The 26,937-nt window shown below is 36.1% G+C and overlaps 2 protein-coding genes across 3 annotated transcripts; both read left to right on the top strand.

Moving 5' to 3' along the window:
- Window positions 1-4,534: 4,534 nt before the first annotated feature.
- LOC128230409 (glycerate dehydrogenase-like) lies at window positions 4,535-12,979 on the top strand. 2 transcript variants are annotated; one of them, XM_052942638.1, is made up of 10 exons: window positions 4,535-4,728; window positions 5,352-5,480; window positions 5,881-5,918; window positions 6,262-6,401; window positions 6,660-6,736; window positions 7,056-7,152; window positions 9,480-9,600; window positions 11,361-11,428; window positions 11,709-11,838; window positions 12,518-12,979. In XM_052942638.1, exons 1-10 carry the CDS (start codon window positions 4,593-4,595, stop codon window positions 12,614-12,616), a joined length of 1,035 nt encoding a protein of 344 aa, XP_052798598.1. In that variant the 5' UTR covers window positions 4,535-4,592; the 3' UTR covers window positions 12,617-12,979. The 2 variants fall into 2 exon arrangements, with proteins under 2 accessions (XP_052798598.1, XP_052798599.1); XM_052942639.1 differs by lacking the exon at window positions 5,352-5,480.
- An 11,585-nt stretch (window positions 12,980-24,564) lies between these two features.
- Window positions 24,565-26,662, top strand: LOC128230703 (uncharacterized). Its single transcript, XM_052943147.1, has 6 exons — window positions 24,565-24,658; window positions 24,907-25,035; window positions 25,453-25,490; window positions 25,835-25,974; window positions 26,229-26,298; window positions 26,618-26,662. The coding sequence occupies exons 1-6, from the start codon at window positions 24,565-24,567 to the stop codon at window positions 26,660-26,662; spliced, it is 516 nt and encodes a 171-aa protein (XP_052799107.1).
- The last annotated feature ends 275 nt before the right edge of the window (window positions 26,663-26,937 follow it).

Raw genomic sequence — 26,937 nt, 5'->3', positions numbered from 1 at the left:
TAGTTAACATAGGAAATTCACTCTGAATTGTATCGACCAATCACGGGAAATGACGGACTTTGTCCGAGCACTAGGTCGTCTGGCCAATCAAATGCTTGTAGCAAAACATGGATAGAACGCCCAAAATATCCACGCAACTGTAAAAAATGTGTAATGAAGGATTGAACGTGTGTAATTATGCTCATATATAGGTAAGAGTTGTAGATGGTATATCATATTCTTCCGTTTAAAGTTAAACACCTGCAATATGCAAAGAAAACTAAATGCAAACAATGTCGAGGATGGAAAAAAATTCTGCACATTTTGACAGACTTCAACTTCACGGCCTATCCCTACACTTCATATATTCCAGGTTTGTTTTTGCGATGGTTCATACAGGCCGCTTCTAAATAAGCTTGATTGGTAAACTCGAGTTTGTTTACTTGCAGGAATTTTCCCAGCATTTGATTGGCGAACAAAGTCATGTGATTATTCGCCACGTGACTTGAAATAACGAAATTCTACGAAGTTTTACGGAACCACTGTGAAATGGGCTACTGACATAACATGTTCGTTATGTATCTGGGGTATATTCAAACTATCATACCTAATTCTCTCGTTTTGTTCGATGATAAAACGAATAGTACCTTTCTTTTTTAATTCCTGTCGACTTTAAAAGTCTTGGTATGTATGTTTCGGGACTGACGAGGACGGAACACAAAGGAAACAACAAATGTAACCACATCTATGTTAACAGGTATGGTAACTGTGTAGAACAAAATGCAGAGTGGACAACAAATGTGAACACATTGATGTTTATAGGTATGGCTAGTGAGTAAAACAAAACATGCAATTGACAACAAACATAAACACATCGATGATTATAGGTATGGTAAATGTGTAGAACAAAACGCCCACTGGACAAGTATTGTGAATGCATCGATGAGAATAGGTATACATGGTTTCTTTGCATAAAAGAACGAAGAGTGGGTAAAAGTTGTGTACACTGAACGGTTACTGTCTATAACAAAACACACAGTGAACACCATCTGAGAACACATCGATGATATAGAAATCGTTTTGACAATGGTTTGTATTTTGACTTTTATTCGTTATGTCTTGAGTGTCTTGTTTGATATGCCTTAGTTAAAGTTACACTTTAAAAACTTGTACCTTGTGGAAATCTTATTGTTTCTGTTTTCTTATAAAAACAAAGTAGCAAGTTGCATCTAATTGAACGCAATTGAAAATAACATGGACTTTCTTCCAAGTTTGCTTGTTTATATCGGAACAACAATTAAGTATATTTTTTGAGACATGGTTAAACAAGAGAGCCCTGAAGGCCCTGTATCGCTCACCTGATCCAATTTAAGTGTGAAATAAGTGTTTTCAGGGTGAGGGCAATTGTGACAGGGGGAGGGAATAAGTGTTTTTCAGGGCAATGGAAAGTGATACGAGAGGGGACTTAATTAAAACAAAATTAGTTTTCAATGCTACATGTTAAATATACTAGTTGAGTGTATTACAGTTTTAGAGAATTTGAAATGTCAGTCTGGTGGTCTGCTTCCTTAGAAAGGATGTGTACTTGTCTTTGTTTGTACATTTTTATTTTCTGTTCTTGTTATGGTTGGAGTATAAACATTAGAATAGTCAAGCCATGCACATATGGTCATAAATGTGGCCTCTAGAGTGATAACATGCTTTTCCTATTAATTGACCTGGTGACCTAGTCTTTGACCGCACATGACCTAGATTCGAACTTTGCCTATAGCTAATCAATATAAACATTCTGACCAAGTTTCATGAACATACAGTCATAAATGTGACCTCTAGAGTGCTAACAAGCTTTTCCTATGATTTGACCTAATAACCATGTTTTTGACCACACATGACCAAGATTCAAACTTGATTTAGATATTATTAATATAAACATTCTGACCAACTTTCACGAAGATACAGTTATAAATGTGACCTCTAGAGTGTTAATAAGCTTTTCCTATGATTTGACATTATAACCAAGTTTTTGACCACACATGACCCGGATTCAAACTTGATTTAGAGATTATTAATATAAACATTCTGACCAACTTTCATGAAGATACAGTTATAAATGTGACCTCTAGAGTGTTAATAAGCTTTTCCTTTTATTTGACTTGGTGACCTAGTTTTTACCCGCAAATGACCCAGATCGAACATGGCCTAGGGCTAATCAATAAAAACATTCTGATTAAGTCTCATGAACATACAGTCATAAATGTGACCTCTAGAGGGCTAATAAGCTTTTCCTATGATTTTACCTAATGACCTAGTTTTTAACCACACATGACCCGGAATCAAACTTGACTTAGAGATTATTAACATAAACATTCTGACCAAATTTCATGAAGAACATTTATAAATGTGACAGCTAGATTGTTAACAAGCTTTTCCTTAAATTTGACCTGGTGACCTAGTTTTTGACCACACATGACCAAGATTCGAAGATGGCCTAGAGCTAATGAATATATACATTCTGACTTAGTTTCATGAACATACAAGCCTTAAAAGTGACCACTAGAGTGGTAACAAGCGTTTCCGATAATTTGACCTGGTGGCCTAGGTTTTGACAGCACATGACCCAGATTTAAATTTGACTTAAAGATTATTAATATTAACATTCTTACCAACTTTCATGAAGATGCAGTCATAAATATGACCTCTAGAGTGTTAACAAGCTTTTCCGTCAATTTGACCTGGTGAACTAGTTTTTGACCGCACATAAACCAGATTCGAAGTTGACCTAGAATTTATCAATATTAACATTCTGACCAAGTTTCCTGAAGATACACTCATAAATGTGACCTCTATAGTGTTAACAAGCTTTTCCTTTAATTTTACCTGGTGACATAGTTTTTAACATTCTGACCAAGTTTCATTAAGATTGTGCCCAAATTGTGACCTCTAGAGTGTTAACAGTCAAATTGTTGACGACGGACGACGACGGACGACGGACACAGGGCGATCACAATAGCTCACCTTGAGCACTTCGTACTCAGGTGAGCTAAAAAAAACTTGCACGTACTACGTCTCGAAAAAAATCTCCTTTTGTCTAGTATTGATATAAATTCATCTGTTTCCCACATTCTTTAGAACAACAGAACACATGCAAGAGTATTGTATAACAGTGATAACATTGACTGTTTTGCCCACACCATCGAGTACAAGTTATTTCCCATTTGGAGGCGTGTTGGAGGCGTGCAAACATAAGGTTAGTAATAAAGTTTTAAGAGTATTGCAGAACAGTGATGATATTGTCTCTGATTTTCCCTCAACATCGAGAACAAGTTATCTTCTGTAATTATGCGAGTGTGTTGAAGTTGGTCAAACACAAGGCTAGTAACAAAGTTAAAAGGGGTAAAACAGTAATTTTTGCTCTTAACATCGAAAACAAGTCATATCCTATCTGAGGGCGTGTTGGAGGCGTGTAAACACAAGATTAAGTTATAAAGTTATGAAAGATATTCGGGAACAGTGTCTACATAATCTTTGTATTGCATTGTATTTCGGGCACAATGTATATTTTGTCCGGAGGCGTGCAGAGACAAGGCAAGGTACAACTATTTAATAGGTATTGAGTAACTAAATTGTCTGTGTTTTGCCTGCACACATGTTACAAGGACCCGCTTATAGGTAGACGTGTTGGAGGCGTGTGTATTAACTGGAGATAAGAAAAAAAGCTTGCATGTCATAAATAATCATAACGAGGCATGTTATATCATGTGATGAAATGTAGATGAGATGTCATGTTATATGACACTATTTTATAGAGAAGATTGTGTATATGCGAGCCTGCTATTTTTACAACTATTCAAAGGTCGGCGCTCTGCCTGTCTTCGCGTCAAATTTGTACATTTCCACCTAATAGCAAAATGTCCGTTACATCTTCATACGCATCAATTCTTCGTCATTGACACGACGTTCAACACCATGTCATTAAACAATACTTATATGAATAGTTTGGTTAAATTGGACTAAAAACACATACATTTTTTACAAAAAATGTTTGTTTTCGTGTGTATTTTTAAAGCAGTTAGCACATAAATTTGATTGACATTGGATGGCTATCTTGGATATCTAATGTTGATATGCAGTACCGGTGATTAGAAACGAACAAACAACGAACGAAGCAGGACGAAATGGTTGCAACATTGTGAGTTTTTGCTCTTCAAGTTCAGATCCTTTCACAAGCCTGGTAGTAAAACGAACTTATAAATGATAATTGGCTAGAAGGTTCAAAGCCAACAGACATACAGGTTTGCAAACAAACAATACTCATGACGACACAAACTTTGAATGTTCACCACCTAATGAAATTGCTGCTTTGGAACGGTTGGGTAAGATCAAAGAGGAAATCTCTGAAGGGATTTATAGTTTTGAGCAACACCTTACCTTTAAGCGATGTTCATATAACGGGGGGGGGGGGGGGGGGGGGATTAATATCAAATTTAAATGCATCTTCAGTGGATGTGCATATGAATAAGTATTCACCTAGTAATGTATGCGTTTGTGCTTTGAATTGAGTTGTTAACATACGCAGTGTACTACCACAAGTACAATTGATTCATTGTGCCAAAATGGAAAATATTACGATCCATATTTCTATACCTATGGGTTTAACAAGCCTTGAGGATCAAATAAGAAACTCGGAAGTAGGGAAGCATGTGGCATTTGTTACCATCAAAACGTTTTCAAATCCAGCAACACACGAAGGTAAAGCTGTGTATTCTAAGAATATTTTATCAGATTTCTTATAAAAAGCATTTATGTTTACCCGGAAATGTCTTAATACAAAATTAATATGTGTGAGAGTTAATAATTCGGAGCTGCCCAATCAACAATGTCTTGTGGCTTTGTGTTGATTGCAGCTATTTTAAAAAATATATATGCATTTTTGTAATCCGGAAATAAATTTTATTCACGAAATTTCATTATTCTTCTGAATAACTTTCTTATATGACAAGATCTCTCAAGACATTGTTGAATAATTAGTCTGGGGCATTTTGACATAAAAAAACGAAGTACGTATATCGACAGACTTTTCCGTTATAATGTGAAAGCTTTTTGATCCAAAATATGTTGAACCCTTTTATGTAAAAATTGTTTAACTCCTAACTAACCCAAAACATGTCGCCAATAATAAATGCTTCACTCCTAAAAAAGATATTTACTCAAAGCTAAATAAAACATGTATTTTTGAACGTTTTAGTTTTTGACCTTCCCCACCCACTTTTGCATCGCTGCCGGCCCTTAACCGTTGAAAGATAATTGTTGAGTTCAACCTCCGGTTACTTATGTATGCTATGTTCTAGTTATACGACCATTTTTGAATATAGCGTATAGCCCTGATTTGGAGGACCCTGCCATAGCAAGGCAGGTGCAGTACCTCTTTGCTGATACCCCTCTCATTGCTCGTTATTGGCGATCTCTCCCGGCGCTGAAATGGGTACACACACAGAGAAATGGTATACAATTCATTTTTGACGACTTTTACATGGTGATTGTTTTATATACAGATAATTGTTTTTTATCAATTTATATCTCAATTAAATAAACATCTTAAAACGTATATAATTGGACTCTATTGTAACTATATTATAAACGCCATTCACAATAACAGTTGCTGATACACGACACTGATAACTTGTCTACCAGGAATGCTTTATTTCATGTATGTTATTGGCCTGTGGATTTCGTTTTCGTTATTCGTGTAATACAATACTCAGATTTTGCTGAGTACAATATGTTTCAGTATCAACTGTATACAACTTCTTTAAATCAGAAAGGTTGTCATGAAGACAAGTTAGAAGTGAGTTATGGTTACACATAGCAATTTTCAGAAGTATAATTTGAATTTATTTGCAGGAGTCGATCTCGTTATAGACAGCCTGAAGAAGAATGAGGTAAGATCCTCTTGTTCAAGATCAAGCAGAATCGTTTCCTGCCGTTACACATAAGCGATTCACGCATAAAGATGTAGTGTGCAAATAAACCACCAAACTGACCAGTAAAAGACTATTCATTCTGACTTTGTCTCAAGTCAATTCGTATGCCTAGGCTTTTTGATCACAGTGAGTCGACATGACATAACTGATCACACTTTGAACTTGCCACCTTCCTCAGTCCAGAGTACTCTTAAAACTGCTCATAAATACGTGTACCAAACGAGAGGCGGGTTAGCCTCTTGAAAAGCATAGTTCTTACTCCTGACAATGCGCTTACCTCATTCCATTGTTCCACGAACAGGCCCCTCCGTTTATTCTGACAAAGACGCCGGGCGATCTGAATTCTAGTTTTATCACCGAATATGTTCTTGGATACATCATTGCAATGAACAGGAAGATATTTGAGGCTCGGGAGAGTCAATCCAGAAAGGACTGGCAACAGTAAGTTTGCTCTGTTGACATATTTTGAGCGACCTCTCATCCTTATTGACATTATTATTTATTGTACGTACGTGCTATTTTTCCATTTATGATAGGAGGCTTTAAATTTTTGCTCTTTATACCAATATGACTTAAACCAGACTGTTGATGGCATGCATCATGGATGGATTGTTTTCATTCGAAAGATCTTTAAAATGTATGCATGGGTTGTTTATATTGTTATGTCTTAATAAAATGAATGTTGTCTTTTCCATGTAGAAGACCTCTTCTGTGTAACCAAAACATTGCAGAATGCACCGTTGGAATTCTTGGCATTGGAGAAATTGGAAAACACAGTATGTCATTTTAAAGATTGCACGTATATTTAGAATGAGTAAGGATGCCTTTGTAAATATGTTGAATATAAAACATGCTTTATTTCAATATAATAGTGTTTTAATGTCACTGCCTATGCGGCTTTGATGTTAATAGCTAATTTAAATGTTTTAGATTTTTTTAAACTTTGCCTGAGACAGTCATTAGTGCAGTATGCACTAGATATAAGATACAAAAGAGTAAAAATAGACAATAAACGGACATACATGTACATAACTACAGGACTAGTATAGACACATTAGCTTGCTGATTCAAACCAATGGCTATATCTATCTTCAGTCGCTAAAGCCTGTAAGGTTCTGGGACTGCATGTCTGGGGAATGACGAGAACAGAACACGTTGTGAACAACAAATGTGAATCCATCGATGTCTACAGGTATGTATACTGTCAATATCCATTTAAAAATAAGATTGTCCACTGAGTATTTGGTCATAAATCATCTGTTCTGTTTGCAATACAGCCATACCCGTTATGTTTTTACATGTATTATATATACGTTGCATAAGTATTGTTTTTTGTGCACCGTATCATATGTGGTGCTGGGCAATTAAAAACCCGTTGAACACACTCAAAAAAGCTATTACATTGGCTTCACTGAGGTTTTAAGGCGGTTTCCCAAGTATCTTGAATGTTGATGATAAATGTTCTCTTGCGTGTCTCTTGTTTGTTTGTATATTTTTCCTTCAATACCCTTTTTTAAGTACGTTTCGCATTAATTAATAGGCTTGTTCCGGTAGTTTATATTGCAACATTATAAATCACGGTTTGTTTCAAGGTGGTACTAATACACAGTTTAATGAGTAACATTTAATATGTTTATATCTGTTTGGACAAGTGAATAATAAGCGCTTACAAACTGGTTCAAACCCCATGGGCGTTCTTATTTAGTTTTCAGTAAAAGTACCAAGGCGGTTACACAAACATGTAGCAATTACAAAAGTTTAATGTGTTTCGTCTTGTATCGTTGTTTCTCTTGTTTGATGTGTTTATAACTTGATCCATATGATTTCCTACGTTTGAGTAAAACGAATTAGAAGGAAATTAATTTCCCTTGTTTATAATGAAATAACCGCCAGGTGGCGATTGATAAGCACGAAGAATTCGTGCGAATATGAATGTAAAGGCATTCAGCTTTGGGGAACCGATCCGTTCACATCGATTCAATTGATTGTTAAATTTAACACGAAAATGTTTATTGTGAAAGGTTTCTGTTACTATGCAATTTTATCATATGAATGATAAATATATTGTTCATTTGTCTTCAAAGAACACAATCATGTAATATACATTTGTATAACTTGATAAAGTACGTATACATGAATCATAAAAATGATATGTTTTCTATACATCTTTGTTAAGGAGCTTATGGGTGATGAGGCCCGACATCTAGTGGTACGAGACAAATCCTGTAAATCTGGATGACAAACGGGCAGAGGTTTCTGAGTTTTCCCAAGAAGGAGGGTTTTATCTCAGTTTTTCCTCGGCCAGTCGACCACGTCTGTAAGCTCCATTGTGTCAGGCATGTTGTTACCAAGAAATATTTTGCTCATGTTGCTAGTTCATGCTGTATGTGTTAATCGGTTTCCCAAGTGCTTCGCTCACTGTGACTTCCAAAATAATACCATTGAAAAGTATTGATTTTGTTGTTTTCTATAGGAGGTTATAGAATGGTACTCAGGGAAATGTGGATTTACACAGGTTATTGGTTACTTTAAGATTATTCAGCTTGTCCCCGTAGTTTAAATTGTTCTATTGATATATATTATTATTGTTGTATTTTGCGTGTTTACGTGTCTGTTCTTCATTTGGAATTTAACCTTATGTCACTAAACAACGACAGTTGAGATGTGGGTAGGAGACACACCTGTAGTTTTTTATTGCATTATTGTGTATATCTTTCATTTTGATTGTAATACTCTCCTGTGACTATTTTGTTTTAATTGAAATATATTTGGCATTTGAAACATATTTGGCTAATATACAGATAACTATCTTAGCGGAGCAATGTAACAAGGGGAACTACTTTGACGAGCCCAGTAGTATAAAGATTACCTATGGGTTAGATTAAAGGCACTCGTTTACGGATTTTGTTTAGGCAACACTCTTTTTTGTTGCGATTAAATGATTTTACTTACTTTCATGAACAATGAACAAACGGCAACTTTCTGACTCATTCAAACATGATTTAGTAAATCCAAGCCTAAAATGATTCAATTTTCAATATATAAATATAATATATATAGCATTACCAAAGCTTTCCGGCAAAATGGAGCATATTTTGTCATATTTTCAAATAACTTAAAAATAAAGCTAATCTAATCTTTTATAGATGTTTTATCATTATAAAAAGCATTTTATTCGTGTTTCACACGAAATAAAAAAAGATCAAGGTTTAACACTATAAAACGTGAACGAGCCACTTTAAAGGCACCCGAATGAACAAAATCTAAGCTTCAAATAGTATTCGGGTTTATCGGCAATTATACCATATATGCGTAAATAGAGAATGAGGTGGTGTCCATTTTTCACCCAAGAGGAGACGATCTCATGACCGGAGTTAGTTTTTATGTCTCTTCAAAATGAACACAAGTTCATGCATCTACGAAGGATACAGACTTAGTTTATATCAGCTGGTGACAATGGCTACGGTCGAGCTAAAACAAATTACCATAGTTTCACTAGATAGGCGATGTTTTCTTCAGAACAAGAGACCACTTGCAAGAGGTACTGGAGAACAGTGACTACATTGTCTGTGTTTTGCCCTCCACACCGTCTACAAGGAATCTCCTATCTGGAGGAGTGCTGGAGGCATGCAAACGAAAGGTTAAATAATGAATCTAATTAAATAAATATATAATACTAATAATATGTAATAAGTTTTTTGTCATAGACATACAGATTTACAAGGAAAAGTATTTGTTTATTTTGACGAACAAAGACATAAGTAGCAGGTTGAATAAGGCCTCCTGAACGCTTATAACTCTACCATCCGTTTACCATCCGTTTACACAATAAACCGTTTATCAAATGTCGACAACTATGTTCTTATATTGACAAATTGCGCTGATACAGCAGTTTGACACTAACATGTGACATTAACCCCTGTGAAGGAAACTGCCAGCCACGGCGAATGTCCTTGATTGTTTATGTGACATTTAACCCTGTGAAGATAAATGCCAGTCATGGCGAATGTCCTTGTCAATGATTATTTATGTGACATTTAACCCTGTGAAGATAAATGCCAGTCATGGCGAATGTCCTTGATTGTTTATGTGACATTTAACCCTGTGAAGATAAATGCCAGTCATGGCAAATGTCCTTGATTGTTTATGTGACATTTAACCCTGTGAAGATAAATGCCAGTCATGGCGAATGTCCTTGATTGTTTATGTGACATTTAACCCTGTGAAGATAAATGCCAGTCATGGCGAATGTCCTTGATTGTTTATGTGACATTTAACCCTGTGAAGATAAATGCCAGTCACGGCGAATGTCCTTGATTGTTTATGTGACATTTAACCCTGTGAAGATAAATGCCAGTCATGGCGAATGTCCTTGATTGTTTATGTGACATTTAAACCTGTGAAGATAAATGCCAGTCATGGCGAATGTCCTTGATTGTTTATGTGACATTTAACCCTGTGAAGATAAATGCCAGTCACGGCGAATGTCCTTGATTGTTTATGTGACATTTAACCCTGTGAAGATAAATGCCAGTCATGGCAAATGTCCTTGATTGTTTATGTGACATTTAACCCTGTGAAGATAAATGCCAGTCATGGCGAATGTCCTTGATTGTTTATGTGACATTTAACCCTGTGAAGATAAATTCCAGTCATGGTGAATGTCCTTGATTGTTTATGTGACATTTATCCCAGTGAAGATAAATGCCAGTCACGGCGAATGTCCTTGTTTATGTGACATTTAACCCTGTGAAGATAAATGCCAGTCATGGCGAATGTCCTTGATTGTTTATGTGACATTTAACCCTGTGAAGATAAATGCCAGTCGTTACAAATGTCCTTGATTGTTTGTGACATTTAACCCTGTGAAGGTAAATGCCAGTCATGGCGAATGTCCCTGATAGCTTGTATGTGACATTAAACCCTGTGAATGGAACTGCCAGTCATGTCGAATGTCCTTGCTCGTATATGTTACATTTAACCCTGTGAAGATAAATGCCAGTCATGGCGAATGTCCTTGATAGCTTGTATGTGACATTAAACCCTGTGAATGTAACTGCCAGTCATGGCGAATGTCCTTGCTCGTATATGTTACATTAAACCCTTTTAAGGTAACTGCCTGTCATGGCGAATGTCCTTGATTGTTTATATGTGACATTAAACCCTGTGAAGGAAATGCCACTCAAGATCTTTCATTGGTATGTGTTTTAGATTTTTCAGAGAAAATGGTTTCATATTTGCTCTTATAAAAACTGCAGCTAATTGGCCTTAATATATCAATTGTAGAAAACTTTGTTTCGATACATTTAACTACAAAAAGCCTTACAAATGATGATTTCGTATTATTTCGTTTAAGTATTCTTATTTATTTATGAAGATATAAATAATATTTTATTACAGAATACAGTGCTAATCAATGTCGGCAGAGGAGACATTATTGACGAAGACAGTATTGTGCAAGCTATCAGGTAATGATCCTCAGAAAAAAATGCCGATACCTTCATTCAGTTGCTCATCAGATTAGCTCCACATTTCTCGATCAAATGAATGTATAACACGAAAATCAATGTTGGCTTGCAATATATCCAATAAGTTTACAATTAAATGCTATACTGTGCAGTTTTGGAGTTTTTATGATCGACACAGCCCATTTGGCGCGTTATTGCCTGAGTTGTTTGTTTAGCACAGATGAACGTAACACAAATGTGCCATGCCATGTTGATTTTGAATATTAATGTGGTAATTCAGCAATGGATGGCTAGGAGGGGCAGTCCTCGACGTGTTTCCAATAGAACCACTTCCGGTCAGCAGTCCCTTGTGGGACCTGCCAGGGGTCGTTATAACACCGCATACATCGGGATGGTCTGCATCTCCAGAGGTTAGTACGAGAAATTATACAACCGTTGGTAAGTAGGTATCAGAACCAACCTGGGGGAGAGGCAACATCAGAGATTAGTAAGAGAAATGATCCAAACGTTGGTAGGGACGGTATCCGCCTCTCACCTGGGTGAACGGGCATCTCCAGAGGTCAGAACGAGGAATGATCCAAACGTTGGTATGCTAGGTGTCCGACTCCCCCTAGGGGGCATCTCCAGAGATCAGTACAAGGAATATTCAAAATGTGGAGAGGGTAGGTATCCGACTCCCCCTAGGGGGCATCTCCAGAGATAAGTACGAGGAATATTCAAAATGTGGGGAGGGTAGGTATCCGACTCACCCATGTGGGTTATACCCAGAGATTAGTACGTGGATTATCTATTCGTTGGTAGGGAAGGTATCGGCCACTTAACTATGGAGGGGCATCTGCTGTTGGTCTCTCCAAAATAGAGACACCAGAAATAAGTTTGTAGCTATTGACAATGTATCTGCTGTCATGCAGATTCTTTGTCAGTGACAAATCCGCTTTTAAAGCAAAATTCACTTTATATACAAAGTTTTATCAAAATCTGACTATATTAAATATACATGTATCAACTATTCAACTGTAACTATGATGAACAAAATGTATTTTTATTTTATATATCATCTGTAATTAAAATTAAGTATATTTTATTCAGTTTTTGGCAGGGATTATAAAGGTCTACACCGACAACATACAGAGGTACATTACCGGACAACCACTAGAAAATGTACTGGATTGGCAACAAGGATACTAACATTTGATAATTAACAATTACAAACAACAGTGAAGGTCGAAGGGATGTGATACACCCACAACTCTATGTGATAACACTTTCACAGTCTGATATAAGACGAGCATTGTGCCGATGAACGGTTAATGTTTTAGTTTCAAATATTATCACATACACATCGAAGGCTTAGTGCAAGATTGTTGTAAGGCCTTCTATTTCTATATTGAGTTACATCTCTCTCGCGCTCAACTCGCGGTATTTACTTGTTTTTCCCCTACTCTTGTTGTGTTCAAGGATTTAATCTATTAGACTATATGAGTTCATAATTGCTAACCTTTTATATGGCTAAATGTATGTCTGGGTGTGATTAAAACAGCCTTGTCATGATGATGGTATCTTATTGAGTACTTTCAAGTTTTTGATTTCTACTTTTTTATTTACAAGATGACGGTGACCGATGATGCTAACACAACTACTTTGAGTGTTATTGATAAGTGTTCACCAAAGTGAATGTAAACATGTTAACCGGTTTAATTAAGGAATGAATTGCGGGGTTGATGTCATTATCGGGATATATTTTCATCCGTACTTGATTTTCTGAACGATAAAAATTGAGTTCATTTTGCATGAACCGGTCGACCTTTCGTGACCTTTGTAGGCGGAGTTTGGCAACAAAGCAAGGCTCTGAGTGGGCGCTGGTGATCAATGCGCGTAGTGATCTTACTATGATCTACTTTAATGCTAAATATAGCAGGGCACATCTTCTGTTGAATGCCGGCGTGTTTACATGTTTCGTTTAATGTTCTATGAAGAATTTAAATGAAAGACATTATTTTGTAGAAATATCATTTGGAAAATGCCTTACTTTGCATTTGATAATAACTGTCAAAACAAACATGGCTGATCAATGATTTATATGAGTTCGGCGATTTCTTTCTAGGAAAAATGTATGATCCATTATCGGATTCAGACAATGATTATCTTTCAACGATATAATTAGGCGATATCTTCGTCTACATTCAAATACATGAAATGTTGAACACTGCCCAAGTGTGATGTATTTTCGCGAGTTCGAACAAACGTCTTAATATTGACAATTCGAGAAGACTAGCACATCACAGCACTTCAATATCTTAGCGAAAGTTAAAAGGCAACAAAAAAAAATGAAATTGTTACGCTATAATTACCTTGAACTGGAAGTTATCCATTTATTCACAATGACCACATTTTAAATGCCCACTAACATATGTCAAACATCAGTTAAAATGTATCCAAAATTATCTTGATTAAAATGAACATATTACAACAAAAATTATTTTTATTTTCCACATATTCTACAGAAATTACCAAATGATTAAATAAAATCTTTGATTATTTATTTATTTCTGCAAATTACTTATGGACTATTTATTATGCGGAGGATAATAAGAACGCATAGCTAAAATATCAAGAGCGACAAGTGCTCTTACCATTTACATTCGCTCTTCACGTTTTGTTCCCCTTTGTTGTAATTAAAGCCTTATTCTCAAACACTATTAGGTCGAAAAAAAAAACAAATAAAAAGGAAAAATGTAAATATAATGTACATATTTTACAAAACCGCTAGCGGATATGCAAAATCGCGGCTGAGCGTTCATACTGCATGAACGCACAAAAAATAAGAATCAATCCTTAAATGAAAGCAATTGGGTAGGTCAATGTGTGTGGAGTCCGCAGGACTCCACGCGTGCTTTGACAAGCCCAATTGCGTTCATATCCTCGATAATGACATCAGACCCGCAATTCATTCCTTATATTTACACCAAAAGTTCATTATTTCACTCAAGAATTGTTAAAAAAATACTCCATTTCATTCAAGAAAACCTTTCAGTAATCCGTTCTTACCCATTCTGTAAATAGAACGACCCGACTGTAACCGGAAACTTTTTTTTTTCAAATGACGTCACAAGGACGCGGGAAAAGTTCAACCACTTGAAATCACTTTTAAACGTAAAAATTGAAAGACTTGTGGTAAGAATACATTTAAAATAAAATAAATTAATACTTTCTAAAATGTTGATTCATATTTTACGGGACCTGCTGACACAATACGAACAATAACAAGATAAATAGTTTTCATGTATATTGTTATGCGATGAATTGCGATCCGAACATATCCGATTGATGAACGCAATTGCCGAAAGGCAGTTCATTTACTGAATGGAAGTTGAGGTGTAGATATGCCTCTGTGAACTCTTTTTCATCAGTTTTAAGGCGGTAACAACGATATCTTTATATGTATGTTGTCTTATCTGTTGGGCTCTAAACATTGTGCCTTTCACCAAGGTCTAAGTTTAATATGTGCCTTTCACCAAGCTCAAAGTTTAATATGTGCCTTTCACCAAGCTAAAAGTTTAATATGTGCCTTTCACCAAGCTAAAAGTTTAATATGTGCCTTTCACCAAGCTCAATGTTTAATATGTGCCTTTCACAAAGCTCAAAGTTTAATATGTGCCTTCCACCAAGCTCTAAGTTTAATATGTGCCTTTCACCAAGCCCTAAGTTTAATATGTGCCTTTCACAAAGCTAAAAGTTTAATATGTGCCTTTCACCAAGCTAAAAGTTTAATATGTGCCTTTCACCAAGCTCAAAGTGTAATATGTGCCTTTCACCAAGCTCTAAGTTTAAAATTTGCCTTTCACCAAGCTCTAAGTTTAATATGTGCCTTTCACCAAGGTCAAAGTGTAATATGTGCCTTTCACAAAGCTAAAAGTTTAATATGTGCCTTTCACCGAGCTAAACGTTTAATATGTGCCTTTCACCAAACTCAAAGTTTAATATGTGCCTTTCACCAACCTCAAAGTTTAATATGTGCCTTTCACCAAGCTCAAAGTTTAATATGTGACTTTCACCAAGCTCAAAGTTTAATATGTGCCTTTCACCAAGCTCAAAGTTTAATATGTGCCTTTCACCAAGCTCTAAGTTTAATATGTGCCTTTCACCAAGCTCTAAGTTTAATATGTGCCTTTCACCAAGCTCAAAGTTTAATATGTGCCTTTCACCAAGCTCAAAGTTTAATATGTGCCTTTCACCAAGCTCAAAGTTTAATATGTGCCTCAAAGTTTGATATGTGCCTTTCACCAAGCTCAAAGTTTAATATGTGCCTTTCACCAAGCTCTAAGTTTAATATGTGCCTTTCACCAAGCTCAAAGTTTGATATGTGTCTTTCACCAAGCTCAAAGCTTAATATGTGCCTTTCATCAAGCTCTAAGTTTGGTAAGTACCTTTCGCCAAGCTCAAAGTTTTATATGTGCCTTTCACCAAGCTCTAAGTTTAATATGTGCCTTTCATCAAGCTAAAAGTTTAATATGTGCCTTTCAACAAGCTCAAAGTTTAATATGTGCTTTTAACCAAGCTCTAATTTTGATATGTGCCTTTCAACAAGCTCTAATTTTGATACGTGACTTTCACCAAGCTCTAAGTTTAATATGTGCCTTTCATCAAGCTAAAAGTCTAATATGTGCCTTTCAACAAGCTCTAATTTTGATATGTGCCTTTCACAAAGCTAAAAGTTTAATATGTGCCTTTCACCAAGCTAAAAGTTTAATATGTGCCTTTCACCAAGCCCAAAGTGTAATATGTGCCTTTCACCAAGCTCTAAGTTTAATATTTGCCTTTCACCAAGCTCTAAGTTTAATATTTGCCTTTCACCAAGGTCAAAGTGTAATATGTGCCTTTCACAAAGCTAAAAGTTTAATACGTGCCTTTCACCGAGCTCTAAGTTTAGTATGTGCCTTTCACCAAACTCAAAGTTTAATATGTGCCTTTCACCAACCTCAAAGTTTAATATGTGCCTTTCACCAAGCTCAAAGTTTAATATGTGACTTTCACCAAGCTCAAAGTTTAATATGTGCCTTTCACCAAGCTCAAAGTTTAATATGTGCCTTTCACCAAGCTCTAAGTTTAATATGTGCCTTTTACCAAGCTCTAAGTTTAATATGTGCCTTTCACCAAGCTCAAAGTTTAATATGTGCCTTTCACCAAGCTCAAAGTTTAATATGTGCCTTTCACCAAGCTCAAAGTTTAATATGTGCCTCAAAGTTTGATATGTGCCTTTCACCAAGCTCAAAGTTTAATATGTGCCTTTCACCGAGCTAAACGTTTAATATGTGCCTTTCACCAAACTCAAAGTTTAATATGTGCCTTTCACCAACCTCAAAGTTTAATATGTGCCTTTCACCAAGCTCAAAGTTTAATATGTGACTTTCACCAAGCTCAAAGTTTAATATGTGCCTTTCACCAAGCTCAAAGTTTAATATGTGCCTTTCACCAAGCTCTAAGTTTAATATGTGCCTTTCACCAAGCTCTAAGTTTAATATGTGCCTTTCACCAAGCTCAAAGTTTAATATGTGCCTTTCACCAAGCTCAAAGTTTAATATGTGCCTTTCACCAAGCTCAAAGTTTAATATGTGCCTCAAAGTTTGATATGTGCCTTTCACCAAGCTCAAAGTTTAATATGTGCCTTTCACCAAGCTCTAAGTTTAATATGTGCCTTTCACCAAGCTCAAAGTTTGATATGTGTCTTTCACCAAGCTCAAAGCTTAATATGTGCCTTTCATCAAGCTCTAAGTTTGGTATGTACCTTTCGCCAAGCTCAAAGTTTTATATGTGCCTTTCACCAAGCTCTAAGTTTAATATGTGCCTTTCATCAAGCTAAAAGTTTAATATGTGCCTTTCAACAAGCTCAAAGTTTAATATGTGCTTTTCACCAAGCTCTAATTTTGATATGTGCCTTTCAACAAGCTCTAATTTTGATACGTGACTTTCACCAAGCTCTAAGTTTAATATGTGCCTTTCATCAAGCTAAAAGTCTAATATGTGCCTTTCAACAAGCTCTAATTTTGATATGTGCCTTTCACAAAGCTAAAAGTTTAATATGTGCCTTTCACCAAGCTAAAAGTTTAATATGTGCCTTTCACCAAGCTCAAAGTGTAATATGTGCCTTTCACCAAGCTCTAAGTTTAATATTTGCCTTTCACCAAGCTCTAAGTTTAATATTTGCCTTTCACCAAGGTCAAAGTGTAATATGTGCCTTTCACAAAGCTAAAAGTTTAATACGTGCCTTTCACCGAGCTCTAAGTTTAGTATGTGCCTTTCACCAAACTCAAAGTTTAATATGTGCCTTTCACCAACCTCAAAGTTTAATATGTGCCTTTCACCAAGCTCAAAGTTTAATATGTGACTTTCACCAAGCTCAAAGTTTAATATGTGCCTTTCACCAAGCTCAAAGTTTAATATGTGCCTTTCACCAAGCTCTAAGTTTAATATGTGCCTTTTACCAAGCTCTAAGTTTAATATGTGTCTTTCACCAAGCTCAAAGTTTAATATGTGCCTTTCACCAAGCTCAAAGTTTAATATGTGCCTTTCACCAAGCTCAAAGTTTAATATGTGCCTCAAAGTTTGATATGTGCCTTTCACCAAGCTCAAAGTTTAATATGTGCCTTTCACCAAGCTCTAAGTTTAATATGTGCCTTTCACCAAGCTCAAAGTTTGATATGTGTCTTTCACCAAGCTCAAAGCTTAATATGTGCCTTTCATCAAGCTCTAAGTTTGGTATGTACCTTTCGCCAAGCTCAAAGTTTTATATGTGCCTTTCACCAAGCTCTAAGTTTAATATGTGCCTTTCATCAAGCTAAAAGTTTAATATGTGCCTTTCAACAAGCTCAAAGTTTAATATGTGCTTTTCAGCAAGCTCTAATTTTGATATGTGCCTTTCAACAAGCTCTAATTTTGATATGTGACTTTCACCAAGCTCTAAGTTTGATATGTGCCTTTCACCAAGCTCTAAGTTTAATATGTGCATTTCATCAAGCTAAAAGTCTAATATGTGCCTTTCAACAAGCTCTAATTTTGATATGTGCCTTTCATCAAGCTAAAAGTTTAATATGTGCCTTTCATCAAGCTAAAAGTTTAATATGTGCCTTTCACCAAGCTCTAATTTTGATATGTGCCTTTCAACAAGCTCAAAGTTTTATATGTGCCTTTCATCAAGCTAAAAGTTTAATATGTGCCTTTCACCAAGCTCTAATTTTGATATGTGCCTTTCAACAAGCTCAAAGTTTTATATGTGCCTTTCACCAAGCTCTAAGTTTAATATGTGCCTTTCATCAAGCTAAAAGTTTAATATGTGCCTTTCAACAAGCTCAAAGTTTAATATGTGCCTTTCACCAAGCTCTAATTTTGATATGTGCCTTTCAACAAGCTCTAATTTTGATATGTGCCTTTCACCAAGCTCTAATTTTGATATGTGCCTTTCACCAAGCTCAAAGTTTAATATGTGCCTTTCACCAAGCTCTGATTTTGATATGTGCCTTTCAACAAGCTCAAAGTTTGGTATGTGCCTTTCACCAAGCTCAAAGTGTAGTACGTGAAAATATTGCAGCAGAAGATCAGAAGGATTGTATCTCCAATACGGATGATAAACTTAGTAAAATATCTTGTGTTCGTTTGAAAACAAATTACTTTAAAAGAACAATTGAGTTGGGTTTTATTTATAACGATATGACTTTCTGCACTTCTTAGGCGTTATAGTTACGTCACTATCGTATGTATAACGTTCATATGGGTGCGTCTGCAGGACGCAGACCGCATTACGGTTTTCTCATACGGCCAGCGCCAACTGCGTTTCAAAATTGTTTTACAAATCTATTAGGCATATAAACATCATCAAAACATATATTTCCCCTTTCGTTTAAGAGCACCGACAAATGTTGGCTTTTTTATTGTGACCACCCTAAATTTAATCTAAAACTAATTGTCAGAATTGAATTCAATGTGACGCAAAGTCTCATTTATAGTGATGTCTCCATATCAGTAGACATATTTGCATATTTTCAAAGGGACAAGCCAATATCTTTTGGCGGAGTATACATTTTAGGAAATATATATATTACAATCTAAAAAGATATCCGTTTGAAGCAAAGAAAGCAGTCTTAGTTTGTTTCACATCAATGGTAAACTCAACCTTGTCAACGCCCCTGACACACGTGTTTAATTTACCTAAGTGCAGTCTCAATTTGTTTCAAAACGCTGGTAGACGCAATACCGCAAACACCCTGACACACGTGTTTAAATTCACCTAAGAGCAGCCTCAGTGTATCACAATAATTGAAGACGCAAAACTGTCCGGTATCCTGACACACGTGTTTGAATTTACTTAAGAGCAGTCTCGATTTGTTTCACAATAACTGTAGACGCAAAACTGTCCGTGACCCTGACACACGTGGTTCAATTGACCTAAGAGCAGTCTCGGGTTTTCACAATAATTATAAACGCAAAACTGTCCGGTACCCTGACACACGTAGTTCAATTGACCTAAGAGCAGTCTCGGTTTGTTTCACAATAAGTGTAGACGCAAAACTGTCCGGGGCCCTGACACACGTGTTTAAATTGACCTAAGAGCAGTCTCGGTTTGTTTCACAATAGCTGTAGACGCAACACTGTCCGTGACTCTTACACACGTGGTTCCATTGACCTAAGAGCAGTCTCGGTTTGTTTCACAATAATTGTAGACGTAAAACTGTCAGGTACCCTGACACACGTGGTTCAATTGACCTAAACGTAGTCTCGGTTTGTTTCACAATAATTGTAGACGCAAAACTGTCCGTGACCCTGACGCACGTGTTTAAATTGACCTAAGAGCAGTCTCGGTTTGTTTCACAATAACTATAGACGCACAACTGTCCGGTGCCCTGACACACGTTTTTAAATTGACCTAAGAGCAGTCTCGGTTTGTTTCACATTAACTGTAGACGCAAAACTGTCCGTGACCCTGACACACGTGTTTAAATTGACCTAAGAGCAGTCTCGGTTTGTTTCACAATAATGGTTACCTCAACACTGTCCACGCCCCTGACACACGTGTTTATCACACGTAATTTATTCAACTTTATGTATTGTACGTCGAATGTTGTTATGGAGGTTGCATAATGGCTGCGCCAAGTTAGTAGATACATCGGTATTTGTTATGTGCTCAAGGATATACAACGTCGACAACAGAACCGGTATATCGTTTAACCTCATATATATATCAAGTATATTATCATAAATATTTATCTGTACTTTGTAAGGGTTTCAAACTGTTTATTGCGTTTAAGACCGGTTATGTGTTAAACTTAAATACAGTAATATATCTTTAAGCCGTTGATTTTCTAATTAATAACACGAAGAAAAACAAACACAAAATAAACAATTATGAAATAATTTCTTTTTACAAGCAGTTTCTTTCAAGACATAGTTCGGTCAACCGACAATGCGAAAGCAGAAATAATTCGGAAAAAAATGCATTTACGAAAAGCGCTAATAGCATTTTATAAAGTAAAGTACCCTACCCCTTAATATTGTAGATTTACATCAGTCAACGTAGAAAAAATAAAAGTGAACATAACCGTAGACATTACATTTTTGCAAATATAAAAAGGAAACAGAAATGCATATTTTAATTGATAAAGAGAAACATTTTTCATTTCATATAGTCTTTTCGTGAATAGCATTCAAGAAGTGTTGATCAACGTTGGTTTTGTAGGTCGATGTGGCAGGATAGCGATAGTGTGTGTGCTGAAAGTGGTAATATGACGGGACTGTGTTATGAATAGTGATGGAATGCCACAGTCATATTCTTTAAGTGGTCGAATGCCACATTGTTTGCTCTTTAAGTTGTGGAATGCCATGGTTGTGCTCTGTATGTGATGGGATGCCAAAGTTGAGCTCTGCCAAAGTTGTGCTCTGCAAGTGGTGGAATGCCACATTTTGTGCTCTGCAAGTGGTGGAATGCCACATTTTGTGCTCTGCAAGTGGTGGAATGCCACAATTGTGCTCTGCAGGTGGTGGAAAACCACATTTTGTGCTCTGCAAGTGGTGGAATGCCACATTTTGTGCTCTGCAAGTGATGGAATGCCACATTTTGTGCTCTGCAAGTGGTGGAATGCCACATTTTGTGCTCTGCAAGTGATGGAATGCCACAATTGTGCTCTGCAGGTGGTGGAATGCCACATTTGGCTCTGTAAGTGGTGGAATGCCACAGTCGTGCTCTGCAAGTGGTGGCATGAAACATTTGTGTATTCCAAGAGATGGAATGCCACAGTCGTGCTCTCGAAGCGGCGGTAGATGAAGAAAAAGTATGTTCTTGATTGTTGGAAGTCCATTAAGGCCCCTATATGGAGGTAACGAGGGTACGTAATAGATTCGTGGCAAATGTTAATATTGATAGAAATAATGCTGACATATATCTAGTTTAAAATGGATAATTACATATTTATATAAACATATATAAATATATCTATAATTTACATTTCCTTTCGTTGTTTACTAGAAATTTGCTGCCCAAAACAAACCTTATTCCTAGTTTTGCGTTGTTGTTTTGATTTGGTGTCTGGAACAATTTTGATTAGTGAATAATTGTTTTGCTCACGGAAACGTGAGTAAATGAAATTATTCGCGGTTCTAAATTGTTTTTATTATTTTTGTTCGCACTAGAAACCGAATCTTGTTAGCGGGAATGTCGTTCTTGTGCACGATTTCCGTGCACGAGATTTAGGATCAGTATATTAGGCTTGTGTAGGGCGTATTCGTCACTCGAGGTTTATTGGTGGCATTCAACAGGTGTATGTTCCCACCCGCCCTCCCGTTGCTTTTTAAAAATTAAAGATTCACTGAAAGCAGTTTATTTATGTCGTTGGTGTTGTTGCAGGTACAAGAAGATGTTTAAACGCCAACACCTATAAATTGACAAACAGGAGGCACATCAGTGCCTGTGCTCCACTGGCCAAAAATCCACCTATAAATTGACAAAAAATGAATCAATGCTATTCTTGGCCAATTTTATTCAATTTAAAGTTAGTATCTTTACAGTACTCAATCGGATCCGATTCAGAGAGAGGACTAGGTCTAGCGTGGTCAGTGCGGCGATCCAGCGTCATACAGTAGACGTTCGCATATCCTTCTGTTCTGACGTGCCTATTCGTTACAGATACTACCTATATGGCAAAGACAAACGAACGACACAGATTCAATCTATTTATCTTACAATGTGAAATTTGCTACCAATAACAAACCTTATTTCTTGTTTTGTCTTGTTGTTTTGATTTGGTGTCTGGAACAATTTTGATTAGTGAATAACTGTTGTACTCACAGTAACGTCAGTAATGACTATTATTTGTTATGTTTTTAGCGTCTTGTTCGATATGCCTTAGTTAAAGTTACACTATAATACTTGTACCTTGTGAAAATCTTATTATTTCTGTTTTCTTATAAAAAAAATAAAGTAGCACGTTGCATCTAACTGAACGCAATTGAAAATAACGTTAACTTTTTCAAAATTTCGCTTGTTTATATAAAAACAACAATTAAGTATATTTTTGAGACATGGTTAAAAAAAGCTCGCACGTACTACGTCTCAAAAGTAAATTCTCCTTTTGTCCATTATTGATATAAATTCATCTGTAAACGATCATTTCTGTTTCCCGCATTCTTTAGAACAACAGAACACGTGCAAAAGGTATTATATAACTGTGATAACATCGACTGTGTTTTGCTTGCACCATCGAGTACAAGTTATCTCCAATCCGTAGGCGTGTTGGATGCGACTGCAAACATAAGGTTAGTAATAAAGCTATAAGAGTAATTGCAGAACAGTGATGATATTGTCTCTGATTTGCCCTCAATAAGTTATCTACTATATGTGAGTGTGTTGAAGTTGGTCAAACACAAGGCTACTAACAAAGTTAAAAGGGGTATGGCGTGATTTTTGCTCTTATCATCGAAAAAAAAAATCTCATATCTGAAGGCGTGTTGGAGGCGTGCAAACACAAGGTAAAGTTATAAAGTTATAAAAAGGTATTCGGGAACAATGTCCACATAATCTTTGTATTGCATTGTATTTCGAGGTCAATGTATATTTTGTGCGTGCATGTCATAAATAATCATAACGAGGCATGTCATATCATGTGATGAGATGTCATGTTATATGACTCTATTTCATCAGCCTGTTATCATAAGATAACAAAAGTCACTCTTCGAACGGCCAGAGTTCGGCTAGCCCGTTTGATTTTGACTTACCTGTTTTCAAAGTATTCAAACCATCCGCTGAATAAAATAAGCGTAAGGATGATTGTGTATATGCGAGCCTGCAACTTTTACAACTATTTAAAGGTCGGTGCTCTGCCTGTCTTCGCGTCAAGTTTGTACATTTCCACCTAATAGCAAAATGTCCGTTACATCTTCAAACGCATCAATTCTTTGTCATTGACACGACGTTCAACACCATGCCATTAAACAATACTTATATGAATAGTTTGGTAAAATTGGACCAAAAACATACATTTTTTACAAAAAATGTTTATTTTCGTGTGTATTTTTAAAGCAGTTAGCACAAAAATTTGATTGACATTGGATGGCTATCTTGGATATCTAATGATGATATGCAGTACCGGTGATTGGAAACGAACAAACAACGAACGAAGCAGGACGAAATGGTTGCAACATTGTGAGTTTTGCCCTTAAAGTTCAGATCCTTTCACAAGCCTGGTAGTAAAACGAACTCATAAAAGATAATTGGCTGGAAGGTTCAAAGCCAGCAGACATACAGGTTTGCAAACAAACAATACTCATGACGACAAACTTTGAATGTTCACCACCTAATGAAATTGCTGCTTTGGAACGGTTGGGTAAGATCAAAGAGGAAATCTCTGAAGGGATTTATAGTTTTGAGTAACACCTTACCTTTAAGCGATGTTCATATAACAGGGCAATTGCTATCAAATTTAAATGCATCTTCAGTGGATGTGTATATCACATCTATATGATATATGCATATCACCTGATAATGTATGCGTTTTTGCTTTGAATTGAGTGGTTAATATATGCATTGAGCTGCCACAAGTATGATTGATTCATTGTGCTAAATGGAACATATTACGATCCATATTTCTATATCAATGAGTGTAACAAGCATTGAGGAACAAATTAGGAACTCGAAACATGTAGAATTTGTTACCATTAAAACGCTATCAAATCCAGCAACAGACGAAGGTAAAGCTGCGTATTTTAATCTGATAAAGATTTCATTGTGTTTTGTTTCTGGTTATCTTTATTAATACATATATCCTCTTCATAACACAATTCTAGAATTATTAAAACCAGATGAATGAACTAATTAAACTTTCATTATATGTTAAATGAAGGAGCTCTTGTAAATTGAAATACGTTATTAACCGTTGAAAGATAGATGTTGAGTCAAACCAATGCTGTGTTCAAGTGTTTGTTTTTTTTAAATATAGAGTATAGCCCGGATTTGGAGGACCCTGCCATAGCAAGCCAGGTGCAGTACCCATTTGCTGATACCACTCTCATTGCTCGTTTCTGGCGATCTCTCCCGGCGCTGAAATGGGTACACACACAGAGAAATGGTATACAATTCAGTTACATTACCATGTGAATAACGAACATTTTGACGACTTTACATGGTGATTGTTGTAGATACAGATAAAAAAAATTGTCAATGTTTATCTCAATTCAATAAGTATATTTTAAACGTATATAAGTGGACTCAATAGTAACTATATAGTAAACGCCAATCACCATAGCAGTGGCTGATAAACGACACTGATAACCAGGAATGCTTTATTTTATGTATGTTATTGGCCTGTAGATTTCGTTTTCGTTATTCGTGTAATACAATACTCAGATTTTGCTGAGTACAATATGTTTCAGTATCAACTGTATGCAACTTCTTTAAATCAGAAAGGTTGTCATGAAGACAAGTTAGAAGTGAGTTAAGGTTACACATAGCAATTTTCAGAAGTATAATTTGAATTTACTTGCAGGAGTCGATCTCGTTATAGACAGCCTGAAGAAGAATGAGGTAAGATCCTCTTGTTCAAGATTAAGCAGAATCGTTTCCTGCCGTTACACATAAGCGATTCACGCATAAAGATGTAGTGTGCAAATAAACCACCAAACTGACCAGTAAAAGACTATTCATTCTGACTTTGTCTCAAGTCAATTCGTATGCCTAGGCTTTTTTGACCACAGTGAGTCGACGCGACATTACTGATCGCACTTTGAACTTGCCACCTTCCTCAGTCCAGAGTACTCTTAAAACTGCTCATAAATACGTGTACCAAACGAGAGGCTGGTTAGCCTTTTGAAAAGCATAGTTCTTACTCCTGACAATGCGCTTACCTCATTCCATTGTTCTACGAACAGGCCCCTCCGTTTATTCTGACAAAGACGCCGGGCGATCTGAATTCTAGTTTTATAATCGAATATGTTCTTGGATACATCATTGCAATGAACAGGAAGATATTTGAGGCTCGGGAGAGTCAATCCAGAAAGGACTGGCAACAGTAAGTTTGCTCTGTTGACATATTTTGAGCGACCTCTCATCCTTATTGACATTATTATTTATTGTACGTGCTATTGTTCCTTTTATGATAGGAGGCTTTAAATTATTGCTCTTTATACCAATATGACTTAAACCAGACTGTTGATGGCATGCATCATGGATGGATTGTTTTCATTCGAAAGATCTTTAAAATATATTCATGGATTGTTTATATTGTTATGTCTTAATAAAATGAATGTTATCTTTTCCATGTAGAAGACCTCTTCTGTGTAACCAAAACATTGCAGAATGCACCGTTGGAATTCTTGGCGTTGGAGAAAACACAGTATGTCATTTTAAAGATCGCACGTATATTTAGAATGAGTAAGGATGCCTTTGTAAATATGTTGAATATAAAACATGCTTTATTTCAATATAATAGTGTTTTAATGTCACTGCCTATGCGGCTTTGATGTTAATAGCTAATTTAAATGTTTTAGATTTTTTAAAACTTTGCCTGAGACAGTCATTAGTGCAGTATGCACTAGATATAAGATTCAAAGGAGTAAAAATAGACAATAAACGGACATACATGTACATAACTACAGGACTAGTATAGACACATTAGCTTGCTGATTCAAACCAATGGCTATATCTATCTTCAGTCGCTAAAGCCTGTAAGGTTCTGGGACTGCATGTCTGGGGAATGACGAGAACAGAACACGTTGCGAACAACAAATGTGAATCCATCGATGTCTACAGGTATGGATACTGTCAATATCCATTTAAAAATAAGATTGTCCACTGAGTATTTGGTCATAAATCTGTTCTGTTTGCAATACAGCCATACCCGTTATGTTTTTACATGTATTATATATAAGTTGCATAAGTATTGTTTTTTGTGCACCGAATCATATGTGGTGCTGGGCAATTTAAAACCCGTTGAACACACTCAAAAAAGCTATTACATTGGCTTCACTGAGGT

This window comes from Mya arenaria, chromosome 4 (assembly GCF_026914265.1).
Source record: "Mya arenaria isolate MELC-2E11 chromosome 4, ASM2691426v1".
NCBI classification, from domain to species: Eukaryota; Metazoa; Mollusca; class Bivalvia; order Myida; family Myidae; genus Mya; species Mya arenaria.
This window is presented reverse-complemented; position numbering and strand designations above follow the sequence as displayed.